The sequence below is a fragment of the Varanus komodoensis genome, unplaced genomic scaffold (assembly GCF_004798865.1).
Source record: "Varanus komodoensis strain SLA01 unplaced genomic scaffold, ASM479886v1 scaffold4, whole genome shotgun sequence".
NCBI lineage: Eukaryota > Metazoa > Chordata > Lepidosauria > Squamata > Varanidae > Varanus > Varanus komodoensis.
The window spans coordinates 43,912,264-43,928,681 of record NW_025335941.1 but is presented as its reverse complement, the minus strand read 5'-3'; the positions used below and the strand labels follow the sequence as shown (position 1 = coordinate 43,928,681).

The following is a 16,418-nucleotide window of genomic DNA, read 5'->3' as shown; positions in this document are numbered from 1 at the left end:
TAGTTTTGAAATTGTGACTGTACTGTCCCAATGCCTATAAATGAAGATATGACATTATTCTCTTATTGGCAGTAGTTGCCAGTATGCATTCTCTGATATTTAAGAAAAGGTTTATTTTGGCTGCAATCCAGTTTCCTAGGAATAAGACCCAGTAAACTCAGTGGGGCTTACTTTTTAGTAGGCATGAATAGAATTGGTGCTATTGGTGCCCCCTTCTTTTGGTCCTGAAATTTTGTAAGCCTTGTATTCCCTTTGTCAATTTGAACATTGGAAACATCAAGGAAGGGTCCTGTGGAACCATTCACTCCACCACATGTTCCTGTCTTTAAACTGAACTTTCAAAGCCTTTTCTCATGTCAAGGGGCTGTAGGTTTGAATCCATAGCATAATCAAGGAAATCTTCCAGGGTTGTATTTGTTTCCTCAGGACAGTCAACATTTTCAGAAAGAATTCAGTTCATCACTGCTGTTGACTAATTTTTAAAAAGTAAATTCAGTTGATAATTATTGAATGCTTTTTTGACATGTATGCACATTAATGCAGACAAACTCTAACAAACAGTTCCGCATTTGACAGCAGGTTTTCTTGCCTCTTTTTGACTTCATATTTTCTTGCACAATGCCTGATTATATCAGCTGCATGACATTTGGGAATATAAAGTTCTTTATGATCTCTGTGCATCACATGCATAGGACCTCTGTGAAGCCTGTTGCTGGGTACATTTTACAGCTAAAAGCATTTTGGTGGGAACCCCTCCCCCACACTGGTGTCCATGGAAGTGGGGGTGGGGGGAATCTTGCCTATTCCCTCAGTTCTACTTCACTGCCTTCAGTGCTTCGGGAGGTTTTCTTTCTCTCCCCTTTACCTCAAAATAGTGTTCAGTGCATTTCTAACTGTAAACACGGTTGCATCTTTATTCCTTAGGAAGAGTTCATAATACATGGTTAGAAACTAGACTGGCCACTGAGCCAGTACAGGGGTGCTTCCCAAGGGTGCCTAGTGCAACCAGTTAGAAGGCATTGTTGCAGCTACTTTTTCCTTTAATGGATTTTCTCCTGTTAGGAAAAAAGGTGTGGTGGGAAAACACAGGAGGTTATGAATGGGAAATGATGGTGTCTGAGTCCCCCATACAATTTTACAAATTGCAGTATAAATGCACTAATGGCAAAACCTGGAAGCACCCTATCACCAAGCTCTGATGTCAGGTCACTTACCCCTAGATACTCTTTGTTTTATTTTAATCACACTTCTTGGGCAAACATGCCCCAAAATAGCTCACATCAGTAGAAGAAAAGAGGTCTCACCCTTGGCTTAGAAACGAGAGAGATGGTTCACACAAAGGAGAGTGGAAAGAGAAAGGAGAAAAGAGGGAGGCTTTCTCTCTCATTTTTCTATTTGATGGAAGCAGGGACCAGGCTGGCCTTTCCTTGGCATGATGTTCTTCTGGAGGCAGAACTATATTTCATATAGCTGTCAGATAGAACTAACAGTTCCTTCTTTGGCTTTCTTAATCTTCTACAATATTCAATATAATTGTAGAAAGGAAAAGAAAGCAAAGCACTTCCTGAACTAGATCATGGAGGCAGTTATGGATGGGGCAGGGGCAGAGACTATAGTGCCCTATAATTAGAAGATTCTAAATCTGAGGTTATTCCTGTATTTCTAAGAGTTTCGGAAAAATAAAATTCTGACTCATGCAGATTTTCCATTGAAGGGAAAGCTGCATCAGATGAAAGGTTCACTTCCATGGAACTATAACTTACTGGATCCCTCATGAAAATCTGGACCCAACCACAGCACCTGTAGTAGTTTAACTGATGGAGGAAGTGCTTTGGTCCCCTTTGCCATGTTCTTCATGAGATAGATAGGTGTAAAAAAATTTTTGAGTGCTTGGACATATTTTAAAAGAAATCCACTGCAAAACTGCCACCATGAGAGCATGACTAGTCCCAAAAGACTAGCCACCTGCCTAGAAGACTGAGCAGCAGGGAGAGGGGAACTCCAGTACTCCTTCTCTTAACTCAAAGAGTTGTGCATCAACAAAAACATATTCCATAAAAAGCAAACTTTTTCTCTCTCCATCTCTGCCCACCAACTCATTAACTTCATCTTTTTTTTTCTTCCATCCAGTTTATCACACATACACTCTTTCTTTCACGTCATTTCTCTTTCTCAGCCCCCCCCCCCCCCATATATATATCCCTCTCTCTGACTGCTTCCTGCTCTGAGGCTTTTCATCATGGCTTCCTGCTGGCTTACCACTGCTGCCTCCATCCTTTCACTGTTCTTTAAACACCTTTCCTAGCTTACCAGACAGTGGGGACATTGGTTCCTTTTTTGTGTACCCCCCATTTGGTGGTTGGGTACACTGCAGAGGGAAGCATTGGCTTGCAGCTGATCACCATCTTAATTTACTGATATCTCTAAGCCCCACATGTGACCAAGAGGCTGGCAGCAGCTGCAGATCCTCACTTCGTTTAAAAGTGTTCTCTCCTTCCATTATCAGACCCCTGCTGGGCACACAGCCAGTCCTACTAATTTCATTGTGCCAAGCAACCTTCATTGCTTGCACGATGGTAATTTAGCACTTCCATGGGTAATTCCCCAAGCACTCATTTCTGGAAGTGGGCAAGTCAGTGAAGCTCCTTATGCACATGAACAGTCTCCATTTTGCACTGTTAAAATCTTTTAAAAAACAATCCAAGAGGTATTAAGATGACTGAGCAGGAACTAATGATGGATATGAGCACGTTTTGACCCTTGAAATATTATAATAAGCTTCTCTGAGTCAACAGAATGTGCTTAGCTCTTCTCCAATTGTATTAAGTATAAAACAAAGATTGTTCAGCATTTAGTACTTACTAATAAAAGAAAAACTATTTATATTCCTATAGAATATACAATAGGGTTGTATATTGGAATTATGGGAAGCTAATTAGGTAAAGAACTACAATTATTTTAGCTAGTTATAAAGCATAATCCAGTTGTGAAACTGAGAAGTTTAAATACAAGGATAGCAAAGTAGCAACATTTGGAGCAGAGGGACTGTTACTATTGGTGAAAATGAATATGCATTCAGGCTTTTACCAACCTCTTCTTCATGCTTGAAGGTCATGAATCTCATCTAGTGAGGGTGATTCTAAAGCACAAACAAGTTACTGTCCCATATATTTCCCTGCAGCCTTAGAAATAGGTGTTGCCAGTGGCATGTAGGGAATCAGACACACTATTGAACAGATGGTGAACACTCACCTCTTACACAACTGATCAGCTGTTGGGAATGGCTTAGTCAAGGACTGGCTCCTTTACCCTTGCTAGTAACAGCTACCAAAAGTCTGTGGGGGGCTTGTGCTACAGTGCAAAAGCATCTGTTTTTGCATGCAGAAACTACCAGGTTCAACCTTTGTATTTGCAGTCCGAAACAGAGGCACTGCTAGTTTTTAATAATGAGCTAGAAGGATCAGTGGTCTGAGTCAGTATAAGGCAGCTTCCTGTGTTCTGTAACATCTCTTTGGCATGGGGAAAGGAGCTTTCTCTTGCACTGTATCACTTGCTGCTTTACAAGAGTATCTGTGGATCAAGGCTGTACAGTAAAAAGGATGTAGTATGTTATCTGCTACCACTAACAGAGCTTTTTTCCACCCTTATTTGTGTTAGTGATTTGGATGCCATGAGTAATTTTGTAGGGTCATGGCTAACCTTTAAGAGAATAATCTCATATAAATAGCTATTTTACATATACAGCTGTATATTTGTAAGGTGTACAACCTTCTATTTTTGGTATAGCTAAAACTGGCTTTTAGAAATAGCTGTGTTCAAACCCCTAGATGATGGCAGCAATTATTTTAGCGCAACAATTATTAAAGTCTTTAAGCTTTTGGTGCCTTGCATGTTGTGCAGTTGATACATTCTGAATCACTTAGCAAGTAAAGACAAGCCATGCTAATACTGCTGACAGGACTAGTAAAGATGGCTGTGCTTTTTCAATTGCATGCATTACACTGACACTATACTTTCTTTCCTTTCCTTTTTCCTATGCCATGCTTGCTGTAGCAAATGGAATCTCTTGCAGTAAGTTAAATGTTCTTTCATATTCTTTGTCCATTCAAATATGGACTAAGGCATCTTAGTTCATTGTTTTAACTCTTAGCATGTTTTCCCCTTTTTTCTTTGTCTTTTTTCCTTATTGAAGCTATGTATGATAATAGTAATACATGTTCAAATGGTATTTTATTTCAGAGTTCCCTGAAGAGCTTGAATGTAGCTTACTGTATTTATACATTCTGACCTTGTCACATACAATATGTCACATACAATGTGGAATTATAAAGATTATATGAGCACAAGTCAGCCTTATTTAATAGTCAAAATCCTCAGTCCCCTTGTGAAGGAAAAAGCCAAAATGATGGATACAGTAAAAGAAGTAGCATCTAAACTGACTCTACAGAAATGAAGTCAGCCTCAATTTCATGCTGTGTATTTACTAATCTAATCTTAATTATGGTTTGTCAAAACAAAATAGCATTATAGTTCATGGTTTGATTTTGGCTTGTTTCAAGCAAAGCATAGATAAAATTATAAATAGTTATTTGGGCTGAAGTTATTTTGAGTGAAACAAAAATGTGCTGGCTACTAAAACTGAAGTGCCTTCCACATGCCTCCTCACAGCTAACACAGAAGGGGCAGGATTTGTGCAAGGCTTGCTTCTTATTTCATGGCTTAATGTGACATCAAAATACAGCCTTTGTGATCACTTGGCCCAAATGTACAACTCTTCCATTCTTTGCATTTTATGCCACCACTAGATTGTAAAATTGATGCAAACTGTGTTCAGGAAAATGTGTAGAATTTAAAATTCATTGTGGCAGTATTCAGCTACTAAGGCTGAAACCATGAAAGAGACATGTATCTCCATACAACATAATATTCACATTTTAAGGCACTTTTGAGTGTTTAAAGAGATTCATATCTTACATTTCTTATATGTGGGAAAGGGAATGCCCAGCTTACAGGCCAAGGTCCCTCATCCTACCTGCCACATTCCCTGCCTTATGTATGATCAGAAATAAAGGGTTCCTTGCTCCTCCACCCCCACACTGTATTTAGGTTTTCTTTTAAAGCCTCCATTGGTGGGGAAGAACTGATGGGGAGGGTTTACCTTGAAAAACCAATCCCCTCCGCCTGCAATCTGGCTTTTAAAATGGGTACCAGTGAAGGCTTTTTAAAGCTAGACTGCAGCAGAAGAGCAGCAATAAGTGCAAGTATGAATGTGCATATGAGGTCTGCCCAATCACATTTAGAGGCCACATGCCAGCAAAGGGTGTATAAGGCCACTCAACATGCCCCCCCCCCCCAGAACCAATTCAGCTTTTGAGCCAAAACAGGTCCCCATCCCTGCCTTACAACAATCCTATAGATAGGTTAACATTATTCTCATATTGAAGGTGAGGAACTGAAGCCAAAAGACAATGGCTTGCTGATATCAGGACTTTCATGGATTGGCCTCTTAGTCACTTTGTGAAACCAAAGCAGCTGTTGCAATGATGACACACACTTCTCATGATATCCTCGTATTTCACATGTGTAGGGACAATTTGGTCTTTTTGTAGCATTGATTTGTAACCCAGTTTTCTACTTCTGTTCCCAAAGCATCTTATGGAACAGTCAGGCTGTTGCTTTTTTTTTAATAACTTGCCCTTTACAATTTATTTCTTTAGCAATTGGAACTGTGCCAGAGATTATATAAGCTGCACTTCCAGTTGTTGTTGCTTTTTCAGTCGTACTGTAAACTCATCGGACAAGTGCACGAAGTTAGTACAATGCCAGAGGTATGTAGCAAAAAGACACAAGCCTTTTGCTGAAATAATTGCTGTTTTCTTGTGTGTTGTTGATTTCATTCAGCAATTTATCTTGTTTAAATGGAGGCCACTTAGTTGAAATCATGAATGATAACTTCAAAATGCATAAATATCCCTTTGATTTAATTAAAAGGAAAGACTCAGCCACCAAAAAGGAGAATTTTGCTTACATTTATATGCTGCTGTTCCTCTCTGGGTTCAAAGCAACATACAATTTTACTCTCCCCATGTGCCTTTATCAACTCCGTTGGCTGAGAAAGTGGGTGTTTGAACCAAGGTCACTGTAGTTCAGTATTTCAATAACAGTATTTCAGTAAGTGCATGGTAGTTTATAATAAGCAGCTGGTCTTGCTGCATGTTCCAAAAAGCATGCTTCACCTCAGTGTGCTATGCTTACAAGCTCCCATCCCAGCACTAAGAGCATGATATATAGCCCTCCATGCTATGTGTGTGTGCATATAGAATATCTTGTTTCAGAGGAATATGTATACATTGAAGATTCCTGAAGTGGCAGGGTTATACTTTGGATAATAGAATAGGTGTGCTCTTTGCCATTTGGTGGTATGAGCATTAATGCACTACTTGGGACTGTACATAGCCAAGCAATAAAATAAAACAAAATGGTAGGTAGATGAAGGTTATAAAAGTACTTTTTTTCCTGCTTCTTTAAAAAAAAAAAAAAAAAAAGGAGGTGGCAGCAATGAGAACTCCAAAAGTGGAGCAGCAAGCATAGGAGCATGTGACTACCACATAAGTTTTGGGCACTAATATTTTTGGAAAGTGCAGCCACTTTCCCCAAAGTTGTGCATCCAGAAGTGAAAGTATAATCAAGTGGAAAGACATTGGCTTAAAAAATGGTCATGCAGAAACACTACGAAAAACACTTGTATTAGGGCATAATCAAATATTCCCTGCTGCAGATGCATATAGTCCTCTGAATTTAAAGATTGTAGGTAGCCCTTTTCTAAAACCAATTCTTCTAAAAAAAAAATGAGATCTAGCTTAGTTACTATTGTGGCAGTGTCTCATGATCATTAAATGTTAACTCTAAGTAAATCATGAAGGGGGCTTCATGGCCCCTTCCAACTCTACGATTCTATGATTCTATGAAATACAAAAATTTAGTATCAGGTTTCTATAATAAAAACGTAGGTCTATCAAAAAAAGGGGTTGCATAACGTAATTCCCCCACCTCAGTTGTAAATTGCATATACACAGTAGTATAAATCCAGTAAGAGCCAGTTGAGATTCAGATCACATTCAGACTAGTGGAATTTAAGTGCAACTAAATGACTGAGACCCATTGATTTCAATGGGACTTGGTCATGATTAATCGTTGCTGGATTCATCCCAGAGTATTTGAAAGATTTTTTTTCTTTTTATCCATATCCTGCCACATTCTGAGAACTAGTTACAAAAATATAAACATTAATATAGATGTCCCTTAAACTGAAGGCAAGCTAAGAAGGTAGGTGAAAAGAACAGTGTGTTTTATACATATTCTACTACAGCTGTAATATAATACTGCTTTAATGAAGTGAAATTATTTCCATTGTGAATGACAAATTTGCATCCCTAAGTATGTTAATCATAACATGAAGTCACACAGACTATCAAAACAACAGTGTGCTCAGAAATTGAGTTCCATATGCATCTTGTACCTATGCATTGCGGAAAAATGAAACTCCCAGCTGAAAAAAGGGAATTGTTACTGCCCATTAATTAATTTTATAATTCTAATATCAAGTAGGGCAAAATGTGCATTCATAAATATACTTCTGCTTTCTTCAACAGCTGCTGAACATGTCACGAGAGCTGAGTGAGTTAAAGAAGAACCTTAAGGAAGCTAGTGCTGCCATTGCAATGGAACCATTGATTATAGAGTGTGGTACTTCTGAACCCATGTTCACTTCTACAGAAGTAGCTATTCAGTCCATGCTGGAGTGTCTGAAAAACAATGAGCTTGGAAAAGCTCTATATCAAATAAGAGAGTGCAGGTAACATTTAGCTAGGTGACTGATATGGCCTCTAATTCTCTCTCTGAAAAGGCTGTAGTTTTGAAAACATGCATAAAGGAAAACTGTAGCTAAACTCAGACAGGCAGCTTTAGATTAAATTGTTTGACCTAGCCGAACCCCTTTAAAGTCAGAGATAATGCCAAAGTATAATATTCATTTCCTTATCCCTACATTATTTCCATCTACTGGTATAATGATTTTAAAGCACACTCTATTAAGAACTTGGATTGTGCATACACCATTGAAGTGAAAAGATAAAAAAAACATTGCCTTAGTACTGCATATATTAATTTTTGCAGGCCTTGAATGGAAAAAGTTCCTACTAGCATACACCTTTTTACAAAACCCAAGTCTAAAAGGGAAAGGCAGTAAAAGTACAGTCCTATGGCTTCCCAAAATTGTCTGGGAGATCACAGGATTCTCTGGAGCCTCGGTTCTGAGATCCTGTGATTTTGGAGCTGTGATTTTGAAGACTGAACACTCAACTACCCTTATAACTGGCATAGATAGAACAATGCCAGCTTCCACACCATCTTCCCAGCAAGGAGACCTGCCACCACTGTGCCTCAATTTAGATCTACTGTGAGGATATGGGCCACAGGATTGTATCATAAATGCATTAAGTTAGCAGAATAAAAACTGTTCTCAAAAATGCTAAAACATATTCAGACTCAATGGCTCGAGGATAATAGCCAATCTTCAGTGGAGAAATGCTTTCATATCTCATTAACTAGATGAGATTGCTAAAGGAAATTCTTTCCAAAATGCAGAGAGCATGAATACACTTTGCACTTCAAAGATGTTTCTCCTGTTTATTTGAGCTGTGGCTGTCCGCTTCAAACTCTTCTAAAATCAAGCTTTGACAGATTCTTAGGAATGGTTTCTTCTTGAGTCCTCCATGTTTTAGGTCAGAGGACAGTGTGCAGTCTCATTCCCAGTGTTATTTAGCTCTTTCCCGATCCCATAGCTTTTAAGTTATTAACATTCAATGGTGCTTAACAGTGACCAAAGAATTAATTTTCCTAGTTAGTAAGATGTGAACCTTTGAGCCATTCCCTTTCTTTTCTGTTTAGTTTCTGGCCCATAATTAGGAGATTTTACAGTCTTCAGCTTAGCTTAGTTCAGTGAGGTTCAGTGTTGAGTGTCAGGCTGAGAATTCCCATCATAGCCTGTTGCATAAATACCTTGGGCAGTATCCAGTATAGTCTCTGCATTTATGCAGTTAACATTGGTGTAAGCAATCACAAGTATACTAGTACTGTGAGTTGACACAACAGATTTTCCCTGGACAAGTCGTTGCTCTAGAACCGACACTAGAACTATGTTAATTGCCTAAAAGCAGCAGGCTGTTGGATACTTGTTGCCTTTGCTGTCTCCCTACCTCCCATTTAACTTGTTTTTCTATTTGTAGTTGCCTCCACAATATTGTTTCTTCGGGAGTAAGGGTGGAGTCACAAGTCCATATATATGAATAAGCACAAGTTGAGAACATTTAACTGTCACCTTACATTTATACCCTTGCAAACAAATAACTAATGAGGTCAAGAATGTTATCTCAATTAAAGTTACACAAAATGACTCTTGTGCAACTACAGGAAGCGTTGACTATAAGGAACTTATTCTTTGTATAGCATTCAGCCTATTAAAACAATGGCTTATGTTTTTGTTTTACTGCAGGAGCTTATGGCCCAATGATATTTTTGGAAGCAGTTCTGATGATGAGGTCCAGACTCTACTGAATATTTACTTCCGGCACCAGACATTAGGGCAGTCGGGCACTTATGCACTGGTGGGCTCTAACCAAAGCCTGACAGAAATCTGTACTAAACTGATGGAGCTGAACATAGAGATCCGGGACATGATTCGGAGAGCTCAAAGTTACCGAGTGATCAATACTTTTCTTCCAGACTCCAATGTTTCCGGCACAAGTCTCTGACAAAAGCCTTGCGCCCTCTTTCCCATTCAAGTTGGGATTGCTTCCATGCTGGGCTAAGGTGGTTCTGTGCCTTCTTGGCCTTAGAAAGACTTGGTCAAGTTGTAGTCAGTCTTGTTACCTTTACATTTTCCAAAAGGAGTTGGGCAGAGTTTTCAGTGTGTAGCAAGACTGTAAGGACAAAGGTAGCATAGAATCCTTTGTTTTGAGCTGCACAGACAATGCATTTCACTGGGCAACTGCAATTCACTACTGAAGAAGTGACTTCCATGCATACCAAAGACTACTACACTGTACAAGACTTCCTTTCGAGAAAGTTATGTTAGGATGGCAAAAGTGCAATCTTTTCTTCACTTAAGGATTTTGTTTTTTAATCTTGTACATTTTTTTTCCTTTGACCAAGTTTAAAAATAGGCAGAATGAAGCTAGTGACAGGACACTGAAAGACTGTCAGTTCAAAAGCTGAGAGCCTGTGTGTATATGAAAGAGGTTGTAAAGAACTACAGTTTAATGTACACTGTAATTTAAATATTACTGTATCTTTTGAGGAAAAAATCTCAAGCTGCTATGAAGTACATTTCCTGATGTTGCTAGGCTACTGTCTTGGAAGGTACTACATCCTGTTGCAAAAGGTCTGTTATTAAGACCAAAGTACCTATGAATGGACAAGGAAGATTTTTTTAAAAAAAGATTTTGGCTGCTTTTTACTAGAGGGTTGCTTTTATGAATATATTTATATTACCTAATGATGGCTGGTCTGGCATAACTTGCCATTTTATAGGAAAACATCACATTGCTAATTTAAATTCTTTTAAGCTCCATTGCATGTATTTGGAATTTAACATACATTTGGATTTTAACAGTGAAAATGTTAAGTACAATTCAAATTCAGTTCTCATTTCTTAAATAATTTTATTTGTAACATAAGTCTTTGATTTTTTCTTGCACTTACTGCTGTCAAATGTTAAATGAGTGCATGAAAATCTTTTTGCACATTTGAGACACTTTTCTTCCAGCATAGTCTGTGTCACTTACTCTGTAAATACACTTTAAAGGTTTTGTGAAGTACATTTTGTTTGAAATTTTGATCAGGATTATCTAACTAAAATATAAAAGTCATTATAATATATATACCTATATACAAACATGATTGTGTATGTTCTAATTGATCTGGAATGAACTTTGCCAGAAGTTATCACCTCTTTGCTTTTTAAAACTAGTTTTTTTCAGTTTGTGCTGTGTACATGCTTACTGTTCATCAAGGTTATTACCTGCAAACAGCTGATTCATATTTGGTATGTTTAAAGCATCTCTAAAAGTAATAAGAATGTTAATAGGAGACCCTTCCGTTTCTGAGGCACTGCTGTGCTAGGATTTTCTCAAAAGCAACTACCGGTTTTTGGGCACATTAACATGATGCAGTACCCACAGTGTGTGCACTTGCTGTTGTGGGAGACATGCAAAGAATGTGCATTATTTGTGTTTCTAATAGAAGCAAAAGCTGTGATTATGAATAGTCAGTCATGCTGCCATCTCAGATGGCCTTTTTTAAAGGTCAGTAACCATATATGCACTTGAGCAGAAATGCAGGCTTAATACTGGTATGGTTATTTACAGATGTGGAACTGACTATACAGTGAAGAACAGCCTTCTGAAAAATAAATTCCCTGCTTGCAAATCCCTTTGGCCCCAACTAGTAGTGATTCAGAGCTTGGTTGGACTTCGCCATAACTCTGAACTCAGGAACTTTAGATACAAATATTTTGCAGGCCTCAGTCCCACTAGGCATTGCGCTGCTTTGCTTTTCCTTTAGTTGTTTCCACCTATTGGACAGACAGTAGCCACAGCCCCACTCATATGCAGGCTCTCTCCCTCCATCTATGCAGCCAGAAAAATTCCTGTAATCAAAATCCGCAAGAGTTGGGGGGAGAGGAAGCAGCAAAAGCAAGTCTTCTGATAGGGGAGGAGGAGAGATGTGCACATGTAGAGAAGCATGCCTCCCCCGCCTGGGTAAAGAAAAGATGGATTTGAACTAGGAGGCAAGATCAGATACTGCTGAAGAAAAGACACAACCTCATCTCAGATGGAATAAGGGTTGTTCAAAGCCCTGGCAGAAGGCAATATTCAGCACATAGTCTAGTTCAGCACTAGGGATGTGCTTTAAAAAATTTAGTTTTTTTTTTTTAAATCAGGATTTACTCAGCTCACACTTTTCAGATTAAACACAGGCTTGGACTGAATCAGCAAGTTAGCAAACTATGACTCATTTATGCACAAGTGTGTTAAGAGTTGATCAGGCTGAACTTGCAATATTATTTGCATGCCACAACTGTTTTTTTCATACTCATTTGAATATGTGAACTCTTGAAAAATATGCATACACTTTAATCAGTGGGATTAAAATGCGCACACTTTAAAAATACACACAATCGATGTATATGTATATGCATCATATACATATACATATTTGGAGGGAAAAGCACAAATTTTTGTGCAAGACAACTTGAGTCAGAACCCAAGTTTTGCTGATTCATGAATTTCTAAACACCACGCATGTTCAGGCTAAACTGCCCATCCGATTTAAATGTGCCCTCTTCTACAAAATTCATTCACAACACAATCCTAAACCTGTTTTCTCTAAGAACAGGTCCCCTCAGGTCAATGGGACTTCGCCTGCAAAGGCTATCTTCAAGGTTTGTGGCTTCAAGCAAGTAAAACAAAATGATGCTACATACCAGATTCTACAGTGTTAAAGCTTCTAAAATCTTTAAATCCACTTCTACAAGTCAAACACAGACAACCACAGAAAAAATCATAAAGGTGGTAGTGGTGGGTGGGGAGAATAGAAGTGCTTTGAAAATTATGTCCTATATCTCATGAGTGTGTCTGACATTACAGTTCTGAGATAAAACATTTAATTATTTAGGGAAAACTTAAGGTACCTAGTTGGAATGATAGAGGAAAGAACTCAAGTTGCAAGAAATATTCACAGACCTTTTTAGTTTCATGCACTATTTTGAGCACATGCTTTCTATAACAGTGAAACCATTACTGCTATATATTATGTTATAGAAGCATATTAAGAAACCTTTCATTTAGAAACTACAATGCTGGCCCTTCGACCAGTCTCTAAAAATTTAAACATGCTAATTCCTGATTCAGAGTTTAGATTTGCTTCAGAGAAATAAAAGACCATTGTAAATACTAATAAAGATATAACATAATCAAACCCTACAATCTGACTGAAGGTGAAGTTGATCTATACTGTTTGCCGAGTGGATCCAGTACAACTTATCTATGAGAACTTATTAACATCCATCTTGCATTGCATTTTGACAGCTGTCAAGGGAAAGCAAGGAGAGGAAAAGATCTATTTAGACCCTTTGAGTTATCAAGGGTTGGTACAACCATAGTTTTCCCAACATCAGGCTCTTCATGAGTTGCCCCACCCTCCTTCATCCCATCTCTCATCTAGTATCCCCTGCTAGCTAAAGATTCCTTATGCCTTTTCTACACTACAACTGTGAACTTTCTTTGTATGCAATCCATATAGTCCCATCTAAACTATAGCCCTGCCTGAATCATTTTCCAGAGCGGCTTACTTTCTACAGGTATTAGAAGAGTTTGTGGAAATGTGGTGAGGGGCACTTTTTCCTTTTCCCAATCACCTAGTCTCAGGAGAGGGTGAAAGGTAGGAGTGCAAGAAACCAAAAGCCCAGAAGGTCTCGTGAGATGGGGAAGGCTCCACCCTATTTTACAGGCACAGATTTTACTTGCACTAAGCTTTTCCTTGACAGCTCATCTTTTGACCACTATCAAGAAGAGTGAAAAGTAAACTAAATGAACCTATTTGCTTGTCCATGGTTGGTGCCTGCTGTACTTGCAATGCCTAAAAAAAGTTTAAAAGGCTGTGGCACGTATGAAGTAATTACAGAAGACATAAAGCCAGTGAGTCATTCTGCATGCTGCTTGGGCACTAGTGGGGCACCTGTCATTACTGGTGGACCAGGTGAGTTTGGCAGACACTTCCCTCCCTCCACACCAAATGGCTCACATGCCAATTTCCTGTACTCACAAGGATATTAGCTGCCCAAGCTCAGACAACACCAACAATGCAATGCGGGTACGAGTCCAAAGAAAAGCCACTGGTTGGCAAGGGGCTTAGGACAGCCTAAGTTTGTACAACATGAACACAAAGTTACCTACAGTGGGTTGTCATGCTATGCGTGTCTAGCCATTGCAGTCATTTCCAAGCTTATAAGACAGCTTGAGGCCACAAATGGATATTGATGCATTTTAATCTGAAAATGGCTTGTGCTCAGACATTTGATCCCATTTAGTTTTGGCAAAAGAGCTTCACATTAGAATTACTGTGCTTTGATTTCATTTAATGATTATTTTCTCCATTGCAGAGCTTGATTTATTCTTTCTCCCTCATCTCTTTAGAAAGTCATAATGGAACATACGATAGCTCATCCTCCAACTAATATTACAAACATTCTGAAAGCCAGTATCCAATGTTTATTTTTTCCTAAGATGTATCCTAAAGAATATACTTCTACTTAATTTAGTTTTACTATACAGAAATCTCTAAACTTCCAATTCCTCATGTTTATTTTACCTCAATATTAGCTCTCCCATTCACTTTGAACATTCCCCATATGTCTAAAGGGAGTACTTACAGTATAATTAGAATTCAATTTTTATTATAAGGTAAATGGATACATTACAAATAGTTTTTCCTACCCTTACAAAAATCCTTAATCCGTTATCCAATGCCAGGTCAGAAGCCTAAAGTCAAACCCATGTTATGAAATAAGTAACAAAGTGCATAGTGCCAAATGCAAGAACAGCACACATTAGGAATCAGGAGAAATTAGACAATATATTTGAAGCTATAGGTGTTGTCACAGGACAGTCTTTTGCCTCTGCAGCGGCCACACAACTCCTGACGGTGGGGCCTCTTGAGGTCAATGTGTCTTTTCTTCTGGGGGCAGGAGCAACGAGTCTTTGAACAAATCTTGGGATAACATACTTGAATTAGCAAACAGAAATTAAAGCCTCTTCATAAAAGTTACTTAGTCCACTGTAGTTATACCTTACCTATACAGTCCCCTCGCTTAGGAAAACCTAACACTATACCTTTGCTTCTATAATACTATTTTCCAAATGGGTGACAAATTCACCTGTATCCACTGGGTCATTTTGGCTCAGATCCTATGCATTTACTCTGAGGAGAGCCAAATAGTTGCCAGGCCCTACAATTTTGTAAGAGACCCACTGAAGCAGTCAATGGAGCAGTATCAAGGCACAAACTGGCAAACCTGTGACCAATCTGGTTGGTTGGTTTATCCATTTTTTATAAACAGGAAATTCGGCCCTGGGAAGATCCCTGTTATCAAATATACAAGAGAATGCTGCTAGATCCAGCTATTAGATTCTCACAGCACCACTGGCAATGCTACAAAAATCTAAACTTTTATCCACATCTATTATGCAGCTATGCAAGTCAATTGCTGCAGGAGATAAAAGCTGCATTGCTTGTTTGTGGAATTTCTTACAGTTGTCCCTATAGCCAGCATTAGTGCATAACAGCAAAGGAAGTGAAACAGATGTTTACAAGACATTATTTCAACACTAAAATGCTGGTATTTTAACTTGCTAAATACATCTTAGGTGAAGTGTTACTTACATGGCACTGAATCGATTCCACTTTATAAGGATTAAAGCTCTTCTGGCATTTGCGACAGAGCTGTTTAAAGTAAACCTAAGAAAATTAAGGTTGTTGCCATTAGCAGACCCCTGAACCCCCAAGAATGGAAAATTTCAGTAATTTCAAATTTTCCTGTCTCACATGATTTTCTTATAGATTTATCCACTCACTAAGAAAACCAAGTTTACAGTCTGACCCAGAGCAGAAATTAAGGGTTTTACTGATTAAGCCCCTAAGAATACATTGTATTAAAATGATTCTAGTATATTTAAGATTTCCCATTCATGTCTTAAATTGTGTTTGATATTTTAGTCAAAGGAAATAGTTCTATTCAGTGTTTCAAAATACAACTTTCAATAGAAGTTCTAATACTGGCATTTGTTACGAGTGAACAAGAAAACTCTCTTCTTCCCCTATTTGACACTAGAAATGTTAATAAAAATCAGAATGAGACAAGCAATGAGAGCTACATCATTTGGTACTGCATATACTATTCTAGTCAAAGGATCGAGTCTTATGGCACCTTAAGGTCTAAGATTTATTAAAGCCTACACTTTCAGCATTCATCTACAAAAAAGCTTAGGTTTTGATAAGTCAGCTGCAGCAAAAAACCAAAAACAAAACAATTATGTGGTATCTAAAAGACAAAAGCACAGCTATTTGCTGTAAACAGGGCACAAAAGATTCAACAGGTTAGAGAAATACTTCGGTTGTTAACCAGTTTTCCACCCTAGTTAAACACTTTTGACTACTAAAGTATATCCTCTACAAATTATCCACTTTTATGCTAACTATACCTTATTGGTTCCAGAAATGCACCATACATAAGCACTTTCCCATCTGGTCTTGCAACCATTGCAATGGAAATAGCCGTATTTCTGTTCTAGGAACTACAA

At 38.3% G+C, this 16,418-nt stretch overlaps 2 protein-coding genes across 8 annotated transcripts in view; both read left to right on the top strand.

Moving 5' to 3' along the window:
• The window catches only part of FRY (FRY microtubule binding protein), a 181,151-nt gene extending 170,197 nt beyond the window's left edge, over positions 1–10,954 (top strand). For 5 of the 7 annotated variants that reach the window (XM_044441610.1, XM_044441615.1, XM_044441611.1 and 2 more), the window contains 4 exons: positions 4,054–4,071; positions 5,718–5,828; positions 7,653–7,855; positions 9,554–10,954. In XM_044441610.1, the coding sequence (XP_044297545.1) occupies positions 4,054–4,071; positions 5,718–5,828; positions 7,653–7,855; positions 9,554–9,812 (591 nt within the window). In that variant the 3' untranslated portion in view covers positions 9,813–10,954. The remainder of the gene's footprint in view (positions 1–4,053; positions 4,072–5,717; positions 5,829–7,652; positions 7,856–9,553) is intronic. The other 2 variants (XM_044441614.1, XM_044441613.1) reach the window with 1 other exon arrangement.
• BRCA2 (BRCA2 DNA repair associated) overlaps positions 1–16,418 on the top strand; it is a 73,072-nt gene that overhangs the window by 2,327 nt on the left and 54,327 nt on the right. The window contains exon 2 of the mRNA XM_044441620.1: positions 5,257–5,261. The gene's annotated coding sequence lies outside the window, so the exon portion shown is untranslated. The remainder of the gene's footprint in view (positions 1–5,256; positions 5,262–16,418) is intronic.